The sequence below is a fragment of the Orcinus orca genome, chromosome 11 (genome assembly GCF_937001465.1).
Source record: "Orcinus orca chromosome 11, mOrcOrc1.1, whole genome shotgun sequence".
Taxonomy (NCBI): Eukaryota; Metazoa; Chordata; class Mammalia; order Artiodactyla; family Delphinidae; genus Orcinus; species Orcinus orca.
Window position 1 is genome coordinate 76,425,352 of NC_064569.1, and position 23,521 is coordinate 76,448,872.

Here is a 23,521-nt window from a genome sequence, read left to right on the forward strand (position 1 = left end):
TAGTAATGGTGCTAGTGGGCATAACTTGTCTTGTTCCCATTCTTAAAGGGGATACATTTTAAAGTTCTTCATTAAGCCAAATGCTTATTGAAGGCTTTTATAATTTTATCAAGTTTTAAAAGTTGCCCATATTCCTAGTTTTTAAAGAAGAAAATTTTAATGGTAAATAGGTATCAAATTTCATCAAATCCTTTTTTTTTCATGTATTAATATACTGCCTTTTCTCTTTAGGCGAGTGATATGTTGAATTAATTGATAATTTTTATGATGTTGAAATTATTGTAATCGTTTGATAAATTCTACTTGTTCACAATGTATTATTTTAAATACATTTTTAAAAACTCAAATAGTTAATATTTAGGATTTTTACATCTAAAATTATAACTGAAATGAGCCTGTGATTTTTCTTTTCTGTATTCTCCTTGTTGTTTGGAATATAAAGTACAGGAGCTTAATAAAATGGGCTAGTTTTTGTTCCTTTTCTATTTTCTGGAACAACTTACGTAAGTTAGGAAATGAAAAGTTCTATGAATATTTGATAGAACTAACCTATAAGACCATTGGGGCCCAGGGCTCTTTAGCAGGGGAGGGCTTTGATTACCACTTCGGTATATTTAATACATTGGTTTATTGAAGTTTTCTATTTTGTCCTGCACCAACTTTGGCATTTTATATATTCCCAGTAATATATCACTTCATCTACATTTTAAAAATTTATTAGTTCACTTGTGAGTGTTTACAGATTATTGCTCAGCACATTTTCGCTCCTCCCACCCTGTGAGATTTAATTACCTGTCCTGTTGGTCTTGGGCTTGGCCACATGTCTTGCTTTGGTCCATGGAACATTAGTAGACTTGACCTGAGCAGAGGCCTTACATGTCCTCGGGGAAGAGGTTAGCCTTTTCTCCTGAAAAGTGGCTGCACCAGAAGGGGACAGTCTCTTAGCTCAACTTTTTTTTTCTGGTCCAACAAACCTGAAGCACACGGCACTTCCGTCAGTGAGTTAGGGAGAGTGGTGTATCTCACCACCTCTCCAAAGGAATGTGTATGGTTTTGCAAAGTGCTACCCCATGTCCACTGAGTCTCTTTATAAAGCACTCATATGTGCTTACCAAATCTGCAGTTATATTTCAAAACAGCTGAAGTTTAAAACGGAGTTCTACAGTTAAAATGCTTGCTGTTACTCTAGACATCTGACCATGGCTTTATCTGACTTTCCTAGCAGCTGTTTACATGTCTGCTGTGCCGCTCCTTTACTCCATGGCCTTCAGTCTTTGAACCGTACTTTTGAACTTTGTATAGGTCCTCTTCTCGGGTCACCATTAAGGTGGCCACATATCGTAGGATGCAGGGTACAAAGCAGAGGTCAACCAGACAGGTCACTGGGCCTGTGAACTTTCCTTCACTCGGAGAACCTAAAGGTTGGAAAGGAAGGGCACAGAAGTCGAAGACTTGGTCTCTGCACATAAGGAGCTTGGGAGACAGCAATGTCATATAAGGAACAGAAAAGTTATGTGTGAGTCTTTTAGATTTGAGCCCAGAGCAGCTACTGATAAGTATGAGTGTGGGAGGAAGAGTTGGTTAGAGAGGAGGGGTCAGTATGCTGTTTTCATCCATGTCATGACCACAGAGACGGAGGGTAGAGGGGTGGGTGGCTAAGTGGGGAGATGGGGGGTGGGGACTGGGGGTGTTGATCCCTTCAAATGGATTTTTGGCTTCATCATGGTAGATGGGTTTATCAGAGAATGTTGTTTCTTTTGAAACAGGTGAGTTTTAACTTCACTGAGAATGGAATTAAAGGATTGCATGAAAGAGATAGGATCTGTATAAGGGAGAGCATTTTGTCAGTATAAAAGGAGTAACCCCCTGCTTAGGGTTTTTTATAAAATAGCCATTCTTCTGTCCCAGTATCTGGTGGTTCTTAACCAGGGGTAGTACTGCTTTGCCCCAGGGTATGTGGACATGTGTGCTAAGGCTGGCGTAGGGGATGTTACTAGCACTTAGTAGGTGCAGGCCAGGGATGCTCCAGACCTTGCTGTGCAGTGGAGACAGCACTGCACAATGGATTGTCCTGCCTGAGATGCCAATAGCGCACTTGTTGAGAAATACCGGACTTCCCAAGCTTCAGTCATTTCTGTTCTACTTGTACAATTCTTGCCTTATCTTTTAACACCTGTACCACTAATCGAATGCTTTTATTTAAGTTTACTTTTTATTTTAAAACTTACTTTTCTCTTTTGTTTACTTTTTGGTCATTCTATATCTGCTTTTTTATTTACTTAATCCTTGCAGTCATGGGTTTGAAATGCTATTTATACTTTTCTAATCGTGTTAAAATAGATCCATGACTACTCTAATACAGAATGTTCCCCTCTGTACCCCTGGCATCACTTTGCCCACCACCAGTGGTGTGCACATCAAGCTTTGAGGAACAGTGGCCAGGCGGTCACAGTGGATTGATTTATAGCTCGACCTGATTTGATGTAGTATGTCCTTGGGAGTTGACACCACCGCCTCAGGACTCTCATTTTTAATTAACCTCATGTTCAGCAGAATTCATGAGCTGGAAGGCTCATGAGGATACTTTTCCAGATAGAGGTCAGACGACACAAACAGCTATTATTGTCTCTGTGTGTGTAAGATCTCCTTGGAAGGGCTTGATTTGTTCTTGGCTGGGTCGCGCTTATGTGCCAATTATCTTTGCTCAAGCCTGTGTCCGTAGATTGCTGGCCACCTCCCAGTTATATGGCAGTATTCACAAGGGATATGTGACCCTGAGAGTGTAGAGGAAGGAGAGCAAATACCGTCCTCACTTCCACATCATTGGCTCAAAGCATATGTTGCATTAATAGTTGGCCAGGAGTCAGAATGATGACAGAGTGTAGCAGAATCACAGATGCTCCCGCCCCAACACCCAATGAACTGACCCAAAAAGCAGTTCACAACAAAAACATTCGCCAGCAACCACCCAACAGACAAGAAAACCAATCACAGCTTTGTGCTGTGCACTTTGACCAGTGGCAGGTAATGAAGGAAACCGTCCATCCTGACCCCTCAGGAGCAATGCCGGGAAAGGGAGGTGAGGGGACAGCATCCTGAGGATTCCCACTAACACAGATCAGTATGGGAAGAAGCTGCCTGAGAAGGTGAATGGGTGGCCTCGGTGAAGGTCAGGCAACAGCCTCAGCAGAGGCAGGAAGGCAACTCAGAGCAAGCCATCTCCCCAGTTACGGGAAAGAGATCACAGGAGTGAGTGCACCCTGGCAGAGCGGGCTCTGTTGTAAGACATTTAACTGGCTTCCAAAAGAGAGGGCAGTGCATAGGACCCCCGGCAAGGGCTGGCCTTGTGAGTCCTACTTCTCCTTCACGCCAGAGCACTGCATAGAAAGCCAAGCTAACCTCAGAGTGTAGCTCAGAGGGAGAAAGGCAACGGGACCCCTATGGAGTGAGCAGAGTGTCAAGGATGCATCAGCTTACTGTACAAGACCAAACAGAAGTTCTGGACAGAGATACTCATGTTAAGTATCAGCAAGATGAAACTAAATGTCATGAAAACTCTGCGAAAATGCTACAGCAGGGGAATGAAATATAGGAACACGGCTTGCAGAAAATAAACATGCAACCAATCTGGTCTGGGAGAAAACCCAGAGTCCAAAGAAACTCAACCTCACAACTATTTCATGCTGTAGAAGAGCTCAGTATCAATCCAGTAGAAATAAAAACTCAATGTTATGATTAAACAACAAGATTCTTTTTTTATTTTTAATTATAAAATATAACATAAAACTTGCTATCTTTTTCCATTTTTAAGTGTACATTCATGTTGTTGTGCAACTAACCTCCAGAACTCTTTTAATCTTGCAAAACTGAAACTCTGTCCCTATTAAACAGCAACTCCTCATTACACCTCCCCAAGCCCCTGGCAACCATCAATCTTTCTGTCCCACTGAATTTGACTATTCTAAGTACCTCATATGAATGGAATCATGGAGTATTTGTCCCTTTCGTGACTGGTTTATTTCACTGAGGATAATGTCCTTAAGAATCATCCATTATGTAGCATGAGTCAGAATTTTTTTCCTTGTTTGGGTTGAATAATATTCTAATGTATAACATACCACATTTTGTTTATCCATTCATACCTCAATAGACACTTGAGTTGCTTCTACTTTTGGCTGTTGTGAGCAATGCTGCTATGAACATGGATGTACAAATATCTCTTCAAGTAACTGCTTTCAGTTCTTTTGGGTAATATAATCCAGAAGTAGAATTGCTGGATCATAATTCAATTTTTAATTATTTGAAGAACTGCCATACTGTTTTCCATAGCAGCTGCACCATTTTACATTCCCACCAACGGTGCATAGGGATTGCAATTTCTCCACATTCTTACCAATACTTATTTTGTTTTGTTTTGTTTTTTGAGTAGCCATCCTCATGGGTGGCAGTAGAAAGGGATTTTTAAAAGATAGATTGAAGAGCCAAGAAAAATTAAGAACAAAAATATGATATAAGATTTGAACCAGGAAGAAAAAAATACAGAATAGCCTTAACTGTCAGTCAAATGAATGGCATGGGGGAAAGGCATGAGATAATCACAGGAAAGGAGTTAAAACAGTAAGAGAGAAAATGATAGCCATGGAGGATAGGCAGAGCCCTCCAGTATAAGGACTAGAAATAAAGAATGCAAAGATATAACACAGGGAGATTTTTCTGAAAGGGAGGAAGAACTAAATCTTTGGTGAGAAGGCCATGCCACATACATGGAAAGGCTGATGAAGAGGGACCAAGATAAACCCTGGTCTAAAGCTTCAGTACTGTAAACTCCAGAGAGAAAAAGCAAATAATACAAAAAGGGGGATGTTCAAGTCAGTATCAGAATTCTCCATACCAGCCTCCTCTACCATAAAATATGAGCAAGTTCTACACATGTAAGAGGAATAAAAATATTTAAATAATATAAAATTATATTCATAATTCAGAATATAATAATATGACATTATTTTTATAAATATTGTTATTGTTCAGCAGTGAAGGCAGTAAGCAGACAGTCTTGATCTGAAAGAACTCAAGAAGTATAGTAACCATGAACATTTCTTGAAGAAAACCACCTGATGAAGAGATTCACCCAGATGACTCAAATCAAAATAACAGACTCAAAAGCCATGGTTAAAAAACAGTAACAACAACAAAAAACACTGGTGAGCATTCAAACCATTAAAAATATAGTTTTAAGACTAAACAGCTGGGAGAAGATTATTGTTACAGAAGCATGTAAATGTTATGCATCCAACAGAAGAAAAATTATATAAGCAAAAGAATCTAGACGTATGAGGACAAAGAGAGGAAATATAAAGTGTTCATTATAAAGCATCAGTGTGAAGACATGTAGTTTACCTCTTAAATTTTCATTAATTTTTTTCTCAGCATTAAATATTTTGTGTGTATGTGTTTTTTGTTTGTTTTTTTTGTTTTGTTTTTTTAAGCATTTAATTGCAGGTCAGAAAGCCATTTAGGTTCACTTTGGCTGCTTTTTCTTCTGTTATATTCAAGCAAAATTAAGTTACTCTTATTAGAAAAAAAACTTGTTATATTCTCCTTCTCACAGTATACACACTTAAAGAGATGTCCCGAATGATGTTCACAAACTGTCAGTAAGATGGTAGGATAGTGGATAATTTGTTTTCTTCTTTGTACTTTTTTGTGTTGTTTGAATTTTTTAAGATGAGCCCATATTTTTATAAAAGCTGTAAAAATGTCAGTGTTAATATAAAATAGTTTGGTCAGCAGTATCATTATTCTAATTTGCTTCTTAGTCATTTTAAAAAAAAAGCAGTCTTGGGCTTCCCTGGTGGCGCAGTGGTTGGGCGTCCGCTTGCTGATGCAGGGGACACGGGTTCGTGCCCCGGTCCGGGAAAATCCCACATGCCGCGGAGCGGCTGGGCCCGTGAGCCATGGCCGCTGAGCCTGCGCGTCCGGAGCCTGTGCCCCGCAACGGGAGAGGCCACAACAGTGAGAGGCCCGCGTACCGCAAAAAAAAAAAAAAAAAAAAAAGCAGTCTTGACAGACACCAGAGAGAGTCCTTGACGATATTTTTGCAACTCATGCCGAAGGTATTGGCAACTGCCTAGAGACCAAAGGCACATGCTGTGGAAAACATCAGCTATTCTAACAGGATGCTTTTTGCCTTCTCATTGAATTCATAAATCAAAACAGTGAGCTGGAGAGTGTGAAGTGGGATTGACCTGAATTTCTGTGATGCTGGTGACAGAAAGTGTAGTATAATGTGCTATTGTACTGAAGTCTGAGGTTCCAGTCCTGGCCTAACCCATCACCGGCATCATCATTTTGGGTGTTTGGAGTCCATCTCAACCTCTGCTCTTTGCTACAGTGACTGTCTCTTCCTTGAACCTGCCATGTCCCCCTGCCTCGGGGTCTTTTCATGCGCAGTTCTCACGGCACAGGGCACACCTCCTTTCCTTTCCCTTCACTGGGTTCCTTCTTACTCATGCTCGGGACTTAGCTTTAACCTCCTTCCTCTGGAAGGCCTTCTGTGTAACCAGTGGCACTTCTCAGCACATCTGTAGTCACTCGCTCAGTGTCAGACTTCCTCAGCAGACTGGCCTCGGGGAGATAGGCCTCCAGTTTAGGAAGTGCAAGGTCAGGTTCTCTCATTGCCCCTACACAGCACGTACTTCCTCTCCTTCTCTGGGCTCAGCCAGGATGGTTACTCTCCTCCTGTGACTTGTGCTGGGACAGTGAACTCTGCTCACCTCTCTTCCTGCTCCCTCATGGCCTCTAGGTTTTCTTTTTCTCAGGGGGCCTCTTAGCACCTGCTTCTGTTAGAAGCTGTCACTTTTTTTGGTGGTGTCCAAGTTCGTTAGGAAAGAGTGGCTGTTCTGTTCAGCCCCTTACCCTATAGCACTAGCCATTCCTGTAGGAGAGAGTGTCACTCCTCCACCCACAGGCCAGTGCCAGAGGGAGGTGGACCCTGCAGGCATCCTTAGATTCTCCCAGAAGCCTCGGCTTGACCTCTCTAGTAAAAGAGATGGCGGTGAAAAAAGCATGTTACAAAGCAGTACCTGCAATGTAATCCTAAATGTATGTTTTATGTATAAAAGACTGAAAAGAAATAGATCAGTGACCCAAGATGTGATCTACCCTGGAGAATTTTCTGTGTGCACTTGAGAAGAAAGTGTATTCTGCTGTTTTTGGATGGAATGTCCTATAAACATCAATTAAATCCATCTGGTCTAATGTGTCATTTAAAGCTTGTGTTTCCTTATTTATTTTCTGTTTGGATGGTCTGTCCACTGGTGTAAGTGGGGTGTTAAAGTTGCCTACTATTACTGTGTTACTGTCAATTACCCCTTTTATGGCTGCAAACAGATGGAGAGTTATACCATGTTCTTGGATTGGAAGAACCAATATTGTGAAAACGACTATACTACACAAAACAATCTACAGATTCAATGCAATCCCTATCAAATTACCAATGGTGTTTTTCACAGAACTAGAATAAAAATTTTTACAATTTGTATGGAAACACAAAAGACCCCAAACAGCCAAAGCGATCTTGAGAAAGAAAAATGGAGCTGGAGGAATCAGGCTCTCTGACTTCAGACTATATTACAAAGCTACAGTAATCAAGACAGTATGGTACTGGCACAGAAACAGAAATATAGATCAATGGAACAAAATTGAAAGCCCAGAGATAAACCCATGCACATATGGTCACCTTATCTTTGACAAAGGAGGCAAGAATATACAATGGAGAAAAGACAGCCTCTTGAATAGTGGAGATGGGAAAACTGGAAAGCTACCTGTATAAGAATGAAATTAGAACACTCCCTAACACCATACACAAAAATAAACTGAAAATGGATCAAAGACCTAAATTAAGGCCAGACACTATAAAACTCTTAGAGGAAAACATAGGCAGAATACTCTATGACATAAATCGTAGCAAGATCCTTTTTGACCCACCTCCTAGAGTAATGGAAAAAAAATAAACGAATGGGACCTAATGAAACTTCAAAGCTTTTGCACAGCAAAGGAAACCATAAACAAGACCAAAAGACAACCCTCAGAATGGCAGAAAATATTTGCAAACAAAGCAACTGACAAAGGATTAATCTCCAAAATATACAAGCACCTCATGCAGCACAATATCAAAAAAACAAAAACCCAATCCAAAAATGGGCAGAAGACCTTAACAGACATTTCTCCAAAGCAGACTTACAGATTGCCAACAAACACATGAAAAGATGCTCAACATCACTAATCATTAGAGAAATGCACATCAAAACCACAATGAGGTATCACCTCACACCAGTCAGAATGGTCATCATCAAAAAATCTACAAATAATGAATGCTGGAGAGGGCGTGGAGAAAAGGGAACCCTTCTGCACTGTTGGTGGGAATGTAAATTGATATAGCCACTATGGAGAACAGTATGGAGGTTCCTTAAAAAACTACAAATAGAACTACCATATGACCCAGCAATCCCACTACTGGGCATGTACCCTGTGAAACCCATAATTCAAAAAGAGTCATGTACCACAATGTTCATTGCAGCTCTATTTACAATAGCCAGGACATGGAAGCAACCTAAGTGTCCATTGACAGATGAATGTTTAAAGAAGATGTGGCACATATATACAATGGAATACTATTCAACCATAAAAAGAAACAAAACTGAGTTATTTGTAGTGAGGTGTATGGACCTAGAGTCTGTTATACAGAGTAAAGTAAGACAGAAAGAGAAAAACCAATACTGTATGCTAACACACATGTATGGAATCTAAAAAAATGATACTGATGAACCTAGTGGCAGGACAGGAATACAGATGCAGATGTAGAGAACAGACTTGAGGACACAGGGCGGGAAGGGTAAGCTGGGACGAAGTGAGAGTGGCAATGACATATATACACTACCAAATGTAAAATAGATAGCTAGTGGGAAGCAGCCGCATAGCACAGGGAGATCAGCTCGGTGCTGTGTGACCACCTAGAGGGGTGAGATAGGGAGGGTGGGAGGGAGACACAAGAGGGAGGAGATATGGGGATATATGTATACATATAGCTGATTCACTTTGTTATACAGCAGAAAATAACACACCATTGTGAATCAACTATATTCCAGTAAAGATATTAAAAAAAGGAAATAAATCAAATTATTATGAATGGGTTTCTCTGATGGAATTTCAAGTTATTTTTATTTTCTTGTTTTCAAATTTTCTGTCGTAAACATTTCCAAAGATGCTGGGTGGTACTTCTTAAGCCCCTATGTACGGCTCTGTACTGAGTAGCCGCCATGAAGACTAGGAGAAGTTGGCCCCTGCCATTTGGAAGTGTGTGTCATTCTGCCACGTTTTTAATTTCTGCCCCTGTCTGATGTGTTTGCTCGCTCTCTTCACCCTCGTGTCTTTCTCCTCCCCAGATGACCGGTTGGCTGGAATCCCCCCCCACATCCTCCACAGCTCCCCTTCCGACCAGCAGATCAACCAGCTGGCCCAGAGGCTGGGCCCCGAGTGGGAGCCCGTGGTGCTGTCTCTGGGGCTGTCCCAGGTTGACATCTACCGCTGTAAGGCCAACCATCCCCACAATGTTCAGTCCCAGATGGTGGAGGCCTTGGTTCGCTGGAGGCAGCGCTTCGGGAAGCAGGCCACCTTCCAGAGCCTGCTCAGGGGTCTCCAGGCCGTGGACGTGGACCCCTCGGTGCTCCAGCACATGTTGGGATGATGGCGCCCCGTCAGCACCTGGGGAGTCCATCCCCTAGTCTCGTGTGCCGAATCCTGACTCTCACCCAGTGCAGGTAGATTTGGGGGGACTGGTTGGTTTGTTTTAGTGATTTCTTAGATGAAAGGAGATAATGGGATTTCCACTTGACATTACTTGAAAGGTGAGATGACTCAGTTGATCTCCCACGGTGATTTGACAATTCATTGTTTCTCATTGCTCGGAGATCACATTATTTGAATTGTGCAGGTTTTAATTGTGTGGTTGCCATTTAATAGACTGGTAGATCCTAGTGGCTCCAAAAAATACAGGTTATAAAGCAGAAACTAATACACCATTGTAAAGCAATTCTGCTCCAATAAAGATGTAAAAAAAAAAAAATACAGGTGTTCTATATATAAAACATCCACTTTTATGTTGCCTGGGAACTGAACTGTGGACATAGCTATCAATCATGATGTTAATAATAAAAATTGAATTACTGTATGTAATGTGGCCCTCTCATGAGAAAGTATTGCTTGTGTTTTTTTTCTTTCATTCTTGTGTTGCATAGATTAAGGGTGTAAAACTACAGTAGTCCTTTCTTTGGGACAGAATAGTAACAGCGAAATGGTTACTTTCTCTAGTCAAGATAAATCGCTCAGGCAGGGTGTCTGCATTAAATTTAAGACACTGAAGCTCCCTGCAAAAACCAGTTCAAGTACCAGCATGCATACCTGAGCCCTTTATCTTTAAAAGATTTGCTTAAGAAAATCCCGCGCCCTTTATTTAAAGGACTGGGGGTTGGGGGGCAGTGTGGTCTTTCCGTTGAAGCCTTGATGGTTGAAGTGTTGTGCTGCTAAGGACTGTGATTTAGTTTTCTGACTTTTTACTAATAACACATGGTATTTGTCAAATGCTTTACTGTTTTCAAGGCTTTTCACACATGTGATCTCATATGGACCTCACAAAAAGCCTATGAAGTAGTTAGGTAAGAGAGGTGAGCCCCGTCCTGTATCAAGATGAAGCGATTTGCCTGGGGCGGATGAGTGAGCGTGTGTCTTTGCAGCACTGGTCCTGTGTGCCCTTTCCAGCTGCTCCATCCTCTCTCTCACATGCTCTGGAAGAAGCTTGCTGCCCTCCTCCTGCTAGCAGCATCTCCTCAGACAAGTTACTACACTTCTCTAAGCCTCAGTTTCCTCATTTGTAGAGTGAGGCAATGATTGTCCCCACCTCCAAGATTTTTGTGATGATTAAAGGAATAACATCTGCCACAGGCTCATCTAGTGCCTGGCCCATCACCAGCTCTTGGGAAATGGTAGCTGTTAATTCGCTGCTGTGGCTGTACACGGATGCAGTTCCCAGACCAAGCTGAACAGTGGCTAAAGCTGAGGGTACTGTAGGAGGAAGTGCTATTACCACGTTTCTTGCTAAGCTGTAAAATGTGATATGGCTTTATTAATGCTACGGTGGGTCCAATCAAGAGAGACACAGGTGAACATTCCCAATCTGTGATCCATCCTTCTGAATAATTAGAGAATCTATTTCCTAATACTAACTTAACTCAGAATTTTTCAAAGGGAAAAAAATTCTGAGGGCAAGCATATACAGTGCTGAGGTTGGACAGAAAGTGGGTGCTCAAAATGGTGACAGTCGTGAGTCACGACTTTCAGATGTCTAGTAACCGTATTCCCTTTCCTAAAAAGAATCGGTTATTTTACGGTTCAACAAACAGTTCAGAAGGATGGTCCACTGGCCTTATCAGCTCTAATTTTCCATTTTGTAGTCCAGCCATTAATTCATTATCTTGTGAAATCCTCACACTTTTGGCCCCATCACTGCACCCCGTGACAGACTGTTCTTCCACGGCATCTTCAATAACTGCTTGTCATTTTGAACCTTGGACTTGTTAGGTCGCTATTCGTCCCCCTGGGTTTGCTAACAGAGAGGAGCTTTTGTTTTCACCACATGTATGGATGAGCGAGTATAACTGGGCTCGGCTGCATCTGACTAGCTGGCATTTTAGGAGTGGGTCCGATGACTACCCAGGGCATTCCTGCCATTTGTAGGGCATCTGTTATGCACAGGTACCTTTGTGCTCTGTCAGCAGTGAAGGACAATTTGTGAAGAACTTGCCATGAAGGGCTGATGGGGTTATTAGGGAGCGCTGACTTGTTGCCCTCAATGAGCAGGGCATCTCCACCATCAACTAGCAGCTGCAGCTCTTTGGGCCTGCTCATGCCCTTGCAGAAGATTTGCGGAATGCAAGAACCGAACATCAAATCACTGCCTAATTTCTACCTCTTACTGAGAAGAGTGATACTACATGGCATCTGCCTACCTCCCAAGAGAATCCAATAGGTGATTGCCTGCAAGGAGTCCATGTGTTTTTGCACGGAAGAAGGTTCTACAATCCCAGAGATTGCCTACTCCCGATAAATTCTTAATGAGTACGATGAGGTGGTAGAGCATTTGTAGGTGCTGACAAAAAAAAATGATTAAAAAGTCTAACTCCACTTTCGTTTGGTGTGTGTGTGTGTGTGTGCGCACACATGCACGTGCGTGAGTATCCCCCGTAACTTTTTAAAAACTGTAACTTCTATGAAATTTTCTCAGTACAAAAATAGTACATCTTTTTTATAGCAGTGAAAAAATACCAATGAGCAAGAAAAAAAGAAAAAAAGAATTGCTCCCACTCCCATCTTCCGAAGATAACTACTTTTACAGCCCAGTTTTGGTCTATGTCCTCCAGTTCCTTTCCCATGCCTGCATATTCTCTCTGTAATAAAAACAGGATTGTATCGTACATGCTGTTTTACAGTTGGCTTCTTTTATTTAACATATAACTGTCTTTCCATGTCATTAAAGATTTTTCTATACCTTTCAACATCCTCTGTGATTTTCAACATCCTCTGTGTTCGGAGCACACTTTAAAATCCTATAATTTTTAGCAGCATATTTGAAGAAATTAAAAGAGACTAGCTATTAAGTATAACAATGTCTTTTTGCTGTCAAAACATCCAGCATAATCCCACTGTTTGCTTTGTCCCCCTTTAGAGCCCTGTTGTTACTTGAGTAGAGCTATTGACTGTCCCCACTGTGCATTCTTACATCCTCAAAAAGCAAAGTTGAACACATTCCCATAAATGTTTTGGGCTTTATTCTAAGTTTTTAATCTCTTTCTTACAGCAAGATGCCTTCTCCACTGTGGCATGTGATCCACTCAGCGCAGTGTTCTCTTCCTACAAGTATGTGTTCTGGGGGACAGTAATATTGTGCGTCGATCCGAATTTGGTGGGACGCCATATTTGATCTGTGTGCAGCCGCTGGTCTACACCATCATTTTTAGTAGTGGCATACTTTCCAGTATATGCACGTACCATGACTTGCAGATCACTTTCCTCTTATGTTAGGTGGATCTTTAAATGGTTTTTCCTTTGTCGCTATTACAAACAGTAATGCAAGGAAAGTCCTTGTTAAATATTTACATTCCACCAGAGGTTACAAAGGCAACTGAGGCAGTAGAATGGGTCTGTCTTCATCCCTTTCTCTGAGGAATTCCTCAGAAGTGGTAGTTTTAGAAAGAGACTTCCCTCATTCAGTTATTCAGCAGGCACTTATCAGGAAGCTCCCGTGAGCCAGTTACTCTGCTAAGTGGCGAGGCAAAAAGATGACCGATACACCACAGTCCCGGTCCTCCAGAAACTCACTGTTCGGCCAGTGAGACCGACATGGATCTCTAATCACAATATGAGATGATGAGGTCCATGCCTGGGTAGTGAGTCTGTGGGAACACAGGGGAGAAAGGATTCACTCTGCCTTGCTTCAGAGGTAAGAGGCATGGAGAATACTCATATAAGGCTCATCTCTTGGGCAAGTTACTCTACCTTTCTGTGCCAGTTTCTCCATATGTAATGTGGGCAATAACAGTACTGTGCTTACAATCAGGCTCCCACAAAATTAAAGCTTAGAACAGTGCATGGCACAGCAAAAATGTTTTGCTAAATCATTGAGTTGAATTATTTCAGCTATCAGGGTTTGTCTAATATTCTCCACCCTACCGGGTCCCTGAGAAGCGTGAGGGTCAAAATCACCCTTTCCTGCTGTGATTTGCATATGAAAATAGGAAGTACATGGTCCTTCAGTACTTTTATCAAGACTTTAAAGACAAGGAATGTGAACTGGTAGGCACAATTCAGAGCATATTCAGAATTGGGATGGGATTCTGATCTAACACCTGGCTATCATTAAATGAATCTCTACAATCAGCAAGCTAGCAATTTGTGTGCGCTACCAGAGGTGCAAAGATAAATAAGACGTAGTCCCTGCCCTGTAGGATCTCAGCCTGTTGAGGAGACAAACACAACAGCCAGCAATTACGATCACTGGCCAGTATCACAGAGGAGGGAGCAACAGAATTGGCTACTGAGGAGGTGACACTTCAATTGAGATTTGTAAGTGCTGCCCAAGTTAGTATGTCGGTCCCTTAAAGGGAAGTTAATGCATATGGATACCAGAATTCCACTTAATTTATTTTACATCCAGTGTGACAAATGGCACTTCTCGCCACGGGTGTACAAGATGCCTCCAAGTTACTGTCTCAAAGCAATCTAGAAGCTAAGAGAATTTCATTGATAGACTAAGTGGCCAATGTTATCCCGTTCTGTACATCAAGACAACAATGACGTTGAGAAGCATGTGTTTATTTGACCACAGGGGAATCGGGTCAGGCTTCAGGTTTTAGATATCAGGCATATGTGGGGGTTCTTTGTGCCATCTCTAGCCCTTAGTTCTTCCTCGAAAAGTCCCACAGATTAAAATTAGATGTTGCTGGCATACAAGGAATGTTTTTAATGTAATAACCGCCTGTTTACTTCTTAGAGCTGTAGACAGCTTAGAATAGGGATGTCTATCTTGTTGGCATTTGCTGTTTTATAGGAAAATTAAAGTCTCATAAAGACACAGTTCATTGAGCCAATTAAGCTTGTCTGTTAAAATTATGCAGAATATGTGGCAATAACTCTAAAAGCTATTATTGATTCAAAACATAGACCATGAAATCCAGGTTTCAGTACTGAAAAAGAAAAAAGTAGACCCAACATCTTGGTAATACTCATATGTTTCCATTTCAGTTTTACATTCTGTCTCTAGCCAGTGCTATTTCGGGTGTCGGATTACACTGTTGATGGAGAATATTTGTGGAAAATATCTGCTCTGCCAAGATGTTTGTATCCCCATTGCCGCCAGAATTCATATGTTGAAATCTTAACCCCCAAAGGTGAGGGAATTAGGAGATGAGGCCTTTGGGAGGGATGAGGTCATAAGATGGCGCCCTCATGGAAGTGGCCCCACAGAGCCTCTTGCAGCCCGTGAGGACACAGTGAGAAGGCTCCAGCTATGAACGAGGAGAGGACCTTCACCAGAACGCGACCATGTTGGCTTCTTGATCTTGCATTTCCCAGCCTCCAGAACTATGAGCTGTAAGTTCTTGTTGTTTATAAGCTACCCAGTCTGTAGTGTTTTGTGATAGCAGCCCTAACAGACAATATCAAATGGGCTGGATTAGGTCATATAACCTCCCTCTTGTCAGCTTCTAGGAGATGAATTGACTTAATCAGACTTAGCCGATACCATGGTCCTTGGCATGACTTAATGGCTCATTGTGGATTCTGGGAGAAGACCGAGTGCCTACAAATGAAGTAAGTAAGCCTACTCGTAGACTGGTGGTGGACTTGGTGCTCCTGGCCATGTCAAAGCCAAGGATGAGGGGGCTCTGCCTAGGGAATATTTCTTTGAAGGACCAGAATGTCTGTAATAGGTAGTGGTTCTTATCCATTCAGGGGGCAGGGATCCCTTTAAGAATGTGAGAAGACCGTGGAGTCATTCTTTAGAAAAGTGCACACGCATGCACGTGCGCACAAACACACACACCCCATTTGGCATATAATTTTTAGGGGATTCCCAGTACACCTGAATCCAAGTTGCTCACCCCAAGAACCCTAAGCCTGTAGGTTATAAAGGGGCACCAGACCTCACTAGCATCTAAGCCTGACTGATCAGTTTTTGGCTTTGTACGGTATTTGGAGGGCTTGTGTCCAACAGAATGGCGCTAAGTGTTTCTGTGGGGTTGCACAAGAATGTAAACTCTGTTATGAAGGACTAACCAAGGTATTGGAATAAAGTTGAAGCCATTTATCTAAACCGTGATCTTTATACAGCTGACCACAGATCTTCCGCCCTATAGGAGGGCAGGCTGGTGGACCTCTTGGACCCGCCTCTCGGAAAGGTAAGAGCTTGCAGACATGTAATGTATGACAACCTCTAGCTTCTAGGAGCATCCTGCCTCCATCCCGTTTCTTTAGAACCAGGGATCCTAGACAGGGCAAGACTGAGACTTCTGTGCCCAGCACACTGGAGTTAATTAATTTCAGGATAAAATTATATAGAGCCACATCTACTTTATATCCTAGGAAATTATTTCCAACATTATCTTTTTGTCCAGCCACCTGCTTGAATCAAGTTTCTGTCAGCCTCTGGAAGTAGTAATTATTCCCTGCTCTGAAACTGAGCTCCATGCTGGCTTTCTGCTAAGGGAGTGGACCCTTTGGTTGTCTGTGGTCTATTGTCAAGAATTATTTTGTCACTTACTATTGTCAGCTGTTGATTTTCCAACGGATACTATCTTTGAGGCTAAAAATAAATCCTCGCAACACAAGTCCCCTCTTTATGAAGTGTGGAAGACAATATGCACCAGTCAATTATGGATATAATTTTGCAATAGGGAGAACATTTGTTAATGAGGAATGTCTCAAAGAGAAGGAAGGAGGCCTGGGTTTTATAGAGGCAAGTGAACAAGGGAGTCATCCACAAACCCTGTGGGACTCCTGAGAAAGGATGGAGGCGGGTCTTATCTGAGAATGTGGGAAGGCTGGGTTGTCCTTTGTGGTGGTTAGCTGTTTCTTGGGACACAAAGGGGGGGCATTTCTTAACCATCACTGCTTTCAGGGAGCACAGGAGCATCCCAGATACACTTCATCATTGTCAAAAGCCATGTCTTCTTCAACTTTTAAGAGCCTAAAGCAAATTTGAAAGAAAAAAATGTTTTTGTAAGGTTTGGGTATGAGATAAAATCAGAATTCTGGCATCTCGATTGCCTGTTCTACAAAAGACACTTAAGCTACTCCTCCTTTAATTTGAGTAAAGAAAACCAAAAACCTGCATGGCTAAAGCTTAACAAAAGGAGGGAAATCAAAGCTGTTATGGTTTTCTTAGGGACCTAGAGAACCCATGGAATGATTTTCAACTTGGGCCAATCATGGAAACTCTTTCTGTAACTTACAGAAGTTCATTCAACATCTGTTTTTCTGAGCACATGTTATGTGCTAGGCATGGCTATAGATACTAGGGGTACAGCAGTCAATGCAATAGTCCAGAATTTCTCCACTTGTAGAGCTCCCTGCTATGGAGAAAAAGGATGCAACAAAGGGACAGGGAGAGCCAGGGGGATGGAGTAGAAGGTGACATGAGTAAAAACCTGGAGGTGAGGGAGAGAGCCACGCTGAGGCCCGAGAGAACATTCTGAGTGACGGGACGAATGAAATGTGAAGGCTTGAGATAAGAGCTTTCCAAACATTTTCAAAGAATAGCAAGGGGGTCAGGGTGGCTAAAGTGTGGTGGGCAAGCAGGCAGGTAGTAGGGGCTGAGGTCGGAGAGCTGGGAGGATCAGAGGGGGAGCATCTGACAGGCTACTGGCTTTTGCTCAGGGTGAGATGGGAAGCTACTGCATGGTTTTCAGCAGAGGCAATGACATCATCTAACTTACAGTCCCAAAGGATCACTCTAGCTGACATTTTCAGAGAGCTGAAGCAGGGAAATAGTGAAGAGGCTGTTGCACTAATCCTGATGAGAAGATGGAGACTTGGGTCAAGATGGACATGTGAAGTGCAGTGGATGCGTGGTACCCTGCTCAGGTCCCCTTCAGAAATGAAAGATTTATTCCTCCTGCAGCAGGGAGGTCTCCAGCTGATAGCCTTTGGCTGTCAGCCCTCTTTAAGAATTGCCCCCTCTGAGGAGAGCCATCTTGCACAGTGGCCTTGCCCCTTCCTGGGCAGCCTGCATTCAGTGACTATAGGTGAAGAGGTATAAAGGCCTGGCTGCCCACCTCAGTTCAGAGCAGCTCCCAAGGGCCATCCCAGCTCAGGGCTCCTTATGGAGTCAGCTCAGGCCTTCTTTGTGACAGTATCTCAGCCCCACTTCCCCCTCTTTCTAAGCCTGTTTCCTTCCCTTTAACAGGTGTCGTTCCCAGGAGCACTCTCTAATCACCTTCCTGCCCACCCAGCTCCAGCTTAGAATCAGCTTCCAGGCGCACGCATCCTGTGACGTGGAGGTGGTGAGCAGTGGTCAGGTTCTGATTACATTGTGAAGGTAGAACCAAATGGATTTGTTGATGGGTTGGATAGGGTGTTAAAATGACAAAAACTGGTGGTGAAACATCAAGGTTGCATTTTTAACAAATGGAAAGATGGAATCGTTATGAACTGATATAAGAAAGACCATGAGAAAGGCAGGGATTTTTTTGAGGGGGGTGGTGGAAGTTAGGAAATATATTAGAAATAAAAATAAATTCTTAATATTCATACAGGTAAAAAGTCAACTTCCATTTCCAGGAGCAGACTCTTAACTTTGAATACTCCCAATGTTATTCAGTTTTAGATATAATCTGTTGTAGCCAACATTTCATTTCATTGGAGGAACGTCAGAGTAATTAAACATAGACAGTGTGAACACATATGTTCAGTCATTACCCGGGGGTTGCTAATTCGTAGAGACACAAATAGCGATAGTTGGTTTTACAAGGGAACAAAGCCAGCCATTGGCACATCCACCAGGGTATATATCAAGAAGTGTTTTCTCTGCGAGACCCGTAGTATCCACAGTATAGTAACAGGCTCCCATGAGAAGCTGAAAAGAAGCAAAGCTGCTTACAGACTGCATATATCACACAACCAGACAGTGATCCCAAGGCAACCTAGAAGGGATCACCGTGACATGACACCACCCCCTTTTATAGATACAGTTCTGAGAAAAGTCACAGTAGAGAGAAAATTCACTGTGGGGAACAGTAGTTAGTACATGAATCTTGAGCTGAGGCTTGACAGAAGTGTAAAGTCAGTGGAGAGGCTGGGAATGGGGTTTCTAGAGGAGGAAGGAATGTGCGAGAAGTGAGGATGGATAAGACGGATACTAGGAACAGTAGTGATGAGTATGCCTCCCAACAAAATTACATCGATTGGGAAAAGTGGGGCAAGTCAGCTGACTTTTAAAACCAGGCAAGGAGTTTGGATTTTGCATTTTAAATTACCAAGGGAACAGAAGAAATCTTCTCAAAAGCTTTAAGGTGCCAGTGTGCATTGTGAATCTCCAAAATGGAAATGTGCAGTATTTACCAAACTTAACATTGGAAGCTTTTTTTCTGTGACCACCTATTAACAACTTTGGAAAGATGTGTTCTACAGACATACTGAGGCAGAGGACACAAAACCTTGGAGTGTGCTGGGGAAAGTAGGGCTCAAAGGTACCACAAATAACCAAGATTTTTAAAGGGCACGAACGGTATCTGGGGTGGTGTACAAATAGCATCAATTTATTCTCATCCTCACCGTTAGCAGCACGTTATGGGTCACTTGGAAAGAGACTCATGGCTTTCTGGGACCTTCTTTCCCTCTTTAGTGATTGATAAATCTGTTGCATTTTTCATCATATGATTCTTGTATCCTTGCAGAATACCTTTCTGGCTTGGTGTCACACTGCATTTAGTTCAAGCAATAGGTTGCACTGCCTGTTCGTCAGCAGGTAGCGGGCACTCTCTCTGGTCATTGTCAGGTGCCAGGTGGCACCTGTCAGACAAGCAGGAAGAAACTGGTCTTGCTCCTAACAGCAGCCCCAAACCAGGGAGGCTCTGTCTGCAGCGCCAGGCCTTTTCTGTCTGTCCCCACTCTTGCCACGACTTTTTATGTCTTTGCCGTCTTCTCATTTGGGTTCTCATTTGCTTACTCTGGTCCCCACCCCCCACCACTAAGCCACTTGGTAATTGAACTTGACTTTCATTCTATTTTAAAAAATCTGAAAATAGCTTGTTTTCCCAGTAAGGCCTCCGGCAAGACCTTAACTTTAGTTTAGCAATAGTTCCCAACCAGGAGTGTTACCACATCCCCCCAGCCTTCTACCATGTGGCATTTGGAAATGTTTGGAGGCATTCTTCGTGGGGAGTTATCACCCACCATGCATTATTGGAGGGGGGTGCTATTACCATGGAGAGGGCAGTGGCCAAAGATATTAGGCATCAGCTGGCAGTGTGGGCACTAGCCCTACACAGTGAAGAGCTGCCTCACCCCAAATGCCCTTAATGACCCCAGTGAGAATCACTGTGTGCTTCCCAGACTCCAGTCATTTGAGTACCACTTTGACAATTTTTCATTTGTAATGCACCACCTGTGCCAATATTTTTTTTAGTTAACTCAAAAATTTTTTTTCTTTAAGCAATAGTGTGTTTGAAGTAATAGGTCAGTGCTATTTTTAAAATGTGATTTAAAGTACATGTAAAAATAAATACCTAACCCCTCATACAAAATAATCTTCATTAGTGATACACATATGAAGTTTGGGAACACTAGGCAGTGCTTATGGCTGCATGCCTTTCTGGGGTTTTGGTGAGGGCATTAGCCTTAAACACATTTCTCTTCTGAAATATGAAGGTCTAAGCAAGTGTTTGATGGACTCCTTAGCCCGGGCCTTATAAGGGCAAAGGCCACGTGTTTAATGTCCCATAAAGGTCATTTATACAAAGATGTCTATTCCACTGGCATCCTTGACCCAAGTCAGCTGTCTCTTCGCTGGTTGCAAAGTCAAAGGATAAAAATGAGGCTCGCTTGGCATTCACCTCCTTGGACTGTAGGCTCCGTGAAGACAGACCTGGGTCTTGTGTCCCCACCTTTCCTAAAGCAGAGTCTGACACATGCTTTGTGATTAATGCAATTCTCAGTAAATGAATCAGATCATGAACAGATGAGTGTATGCTTATCCCTCCTCCAGACGTACAATGGAGGACTGTAAATGCTACTGTCACTGAGTCCAAAAAGTCTTGCGTATAAGTTTCTTGGGCAAGTTCTGTAAATTCTCTGTGCTTCAGTTTCATTACCTCTGAAATCAGGTTGTAATAATACCAACCTTACAGCACTGTTATGAGGAATCAATGAGATAATGTTTGCAAAGTGCTTCAGTCAGTGTCAGGCATAGAATAAATGTTATAGAAATATTTGATGACGAATGGATGGTGTCTGTCTTATATTCAGGTTTTCAATATTTGTTGAAAGAGTGAATCAACAGATACTGGGCCACAGTGTTCCTACACTCCAGGTCCAGATCCTCAGCTGTTCCCAGGGGCAGCAGCAGATGCTGAAACAGAACTTCCCTAGCCCTAGCCAGGGGGTCCGGCTACAGTTCTCAGCACAGGAAGAGCTCTTCCAGAACAGGTAACCTAGGGCGATAAGCCCCACCCCCTCCTCAGTCACAGGCCGCACAGAGATTCGTCCTGGTGTTTGTTTGAGGCAATGCTAGAACGTGTCCAATTAACTCAATTCCTGGTCGCCTCAGCTGACTCATTGTGCAGGAACACTGCATTCACAGACAGTGAGCATAGAGGTGGGGGAGGGAGGACAAAGGAGGCAAGGCAGCTCTGGTGGAGCATCTATTAGGAGCCAGGCTCAGGGAAGGTGATTTCAAGTGCACTGTGTCATTCCGTCCTCTGACAACCTTAGGAGTCGGGATTTTAGCCTTATTTCCCTCATTTTACAAGTCAGAAAACTGATGCTCAAGGAAGTTAACTAACCCAGCCAAGGTCATACATAGCAGTGTCAAAATTTGAACTCAGGCCCATGTGAGTGGTTTTATAACCCCAGTATATAGTCCAGGTACTGCCAAGGACCCCAGCATGGCTGTCAGCTTCATACTGAAATGTTTCCAGCCCACCTGCTGGGTTTTTGGTGTCGGTAGCTCTCTCCCCTCATTATTGCAGACAGCAAGTAGGTGATGTTCATAAAATAGATGATCTTTAATAGCTCCCGCCTGCTGCCAGCCATGGAGTCATGTGAAATAGCACAGCAGAGTTGAGGTTGCTCTTATTACCCCGTGGGATTTTGTCAAAAGCCAAAATAATCCTGGCTGAGACAGTGTGTGGGCAGGGCACGGCAAGAGCTTTTGAATAGGGTGTTTGTCTCATTGGCTGAAGGAAAAGTGCTCTATTCATGACCTTCTCCTGATAGGTCTTTTGCATGAGAAAGTGTAGGAAAAGCCAGATTCTCAGAGAGAAGAGGCCTGTCCCCTTTCTCGGAGCAGGGAGATCCCACATCCCATCCCTAGCAAAACGATTTTAGATGAACAGTTGAAATGTTTTTCTCCCACAATTGTGGGGCTGTACTAAGAAGTTGTCTTAGTATCTGAGTGTTCTGGGGAGGATTCTGGCTCTTTTTAGCCAAATGAAATCTGAGCTTCTTCTTGACGTCACTCAAAATCCTCGTTGCTCTCTATCTCTACCCCAAAGCCTTCCTTCTGTCCCCACGGACTCCAAGCCTATTTTCAAAGTGAAACGTCATTAGCCTACTCTACCCTCTGAGGAGTAATCCTCCTGCCTTTTGCAGATGACTGTGACTGTGTCCTGCCTACCAAACAGCTCATCTTGTCAAATCATCCACACGATTGGGACATGACCTATCATCTGAGTTTATTAATTCCAGCAAAGATGATGTGAGGTGGTTTTGGTCAACCTGAAGTTTGGGCTTCCACGTAAAAACCTGAGGCGTTCCCTTTCCAGCCCCATGTCTAGGAACTAAACAGGTCTCCAACCATGGTGGCCGCCCTTGTAGGGCAGGGCTGGCCTTGGCAGGAATGGGGCCAGTATTCAGGATTCACAGTGACTGTTTCAGGCACAAACCATGTGTGTGTGTCTAACTGCTGGAATCTCCAGACACAGTTGGCACCTGTGAGAACCTCTTCCCTCTCCTGTCCAGGCTGTTGGCGTCCTGTATCAAGTCACCATGGTTTCCTCTTCTTTTCAGTTCAGGAAATTTCTCTGGGCTCTGTATCTCACTTGCCAGCTCCAACTTTTCTGCTCTTACCTGCATCTTTCGTTCACTCATTTAACAATTTTTTGGTAGCACCTCCTAGTGCTGAGTGCAGATGAGTGACATCAAAACAAAACAAGCATAGATACTATCCTCATGGACCTTACAATCAGCTTGAAAAGTTACAAGCTGTGACAAGTGATAAGAAGGAAGAGATCAGCGAGCTATGGGGTCATACTGAAGGGAAGCCTCAAATGTTCCTGTGAGGACAATCTGGTTCCCCACTCTCTCCCTCAGTGCTTGAGGTCCTGGGTTTCCTTCATTTTGTTAACCTTCCATTAGGGTGACTCAGTTGCACTATTTCTTGGGCCTTTGGGTCCTTCTCTCCAAGATGGCACCTCTCATAAAGCCCCTTGGTTCTGTGAACTACAGCCAAAGATGAGAGGGTGAAGGCTATCAATAATGATCTCTTCTACGAATGCTAGTCGATGGCTGTGGAAATGCGGAGAGGAAGGTCGGCGTGCTGCACAACGGCTTGTAACCTGGAAACATTACCATAAGTTCAATGTCCCGATTCTGTGGCACTGGCATTGAGGTGCCATTTCTTGTGCCCTGGCCCTTCACCCTAGCTGGGCAGCATATACTGTCCTGAGCCCTGCATCCCAGGACCGCAGTATTTCAG

General features: G+C 43.0%; 1 protein-coding gene and 1 long non-coding RNA gene across 14 annotated transcripts in view; one reads left to right on the plus strand and one right to left on the minus strand.

Annotated features, from left to right (window-relative positions):
• LOC125960540 (uncharacterized) overlaps positions 1-23,521 on the minus strand; it is a 293,564-nt gene that overhangs the window by 231,491 nt on the left and 38,552 nt on the right. The gene's annotated exons all lie outside the window — the stretch shown is intronic.
• Positions 1-23,521, plus strand: part of CRADD (CASP2 and RIPK1 domain containing adaptor with death domain) — a 246,893-nt gene that overhangs the window by 183,642 nt on the left and 39,730 nt on the right. For 3 of the 13 annotated variants that reach the window (XR_007470301.1, XR_007470302.1, XR_007470310.1), the window contains exons 3-7: positions 9,444-9,818; positions 12,911-12,969; positions 14,854-16,007; positions 18,014-18,145; positions 21,073-21,252. Coding sequence is in view for 1 of the 13 variants with exons in the window: in XM_004269538.4 (XP_004269586.1) it covers positions 9,444-9,745 (302 nt within the window). In the remaining 12 variants the exon portion in view is untranslated. Of the gene's footprint in view, positions 1-9,443; positions 10,229-12,910; positions 12,970-14,853; positions 16,008-18,013; positions 18,146-21,072; positions 21,253-23,521 lie in introns of those variants that run through there. The other 10 variants (XR_007470305.1, XR_007470311.1, XR_007470309.1 and 7 more) reach the window with 9 other exon arrangements.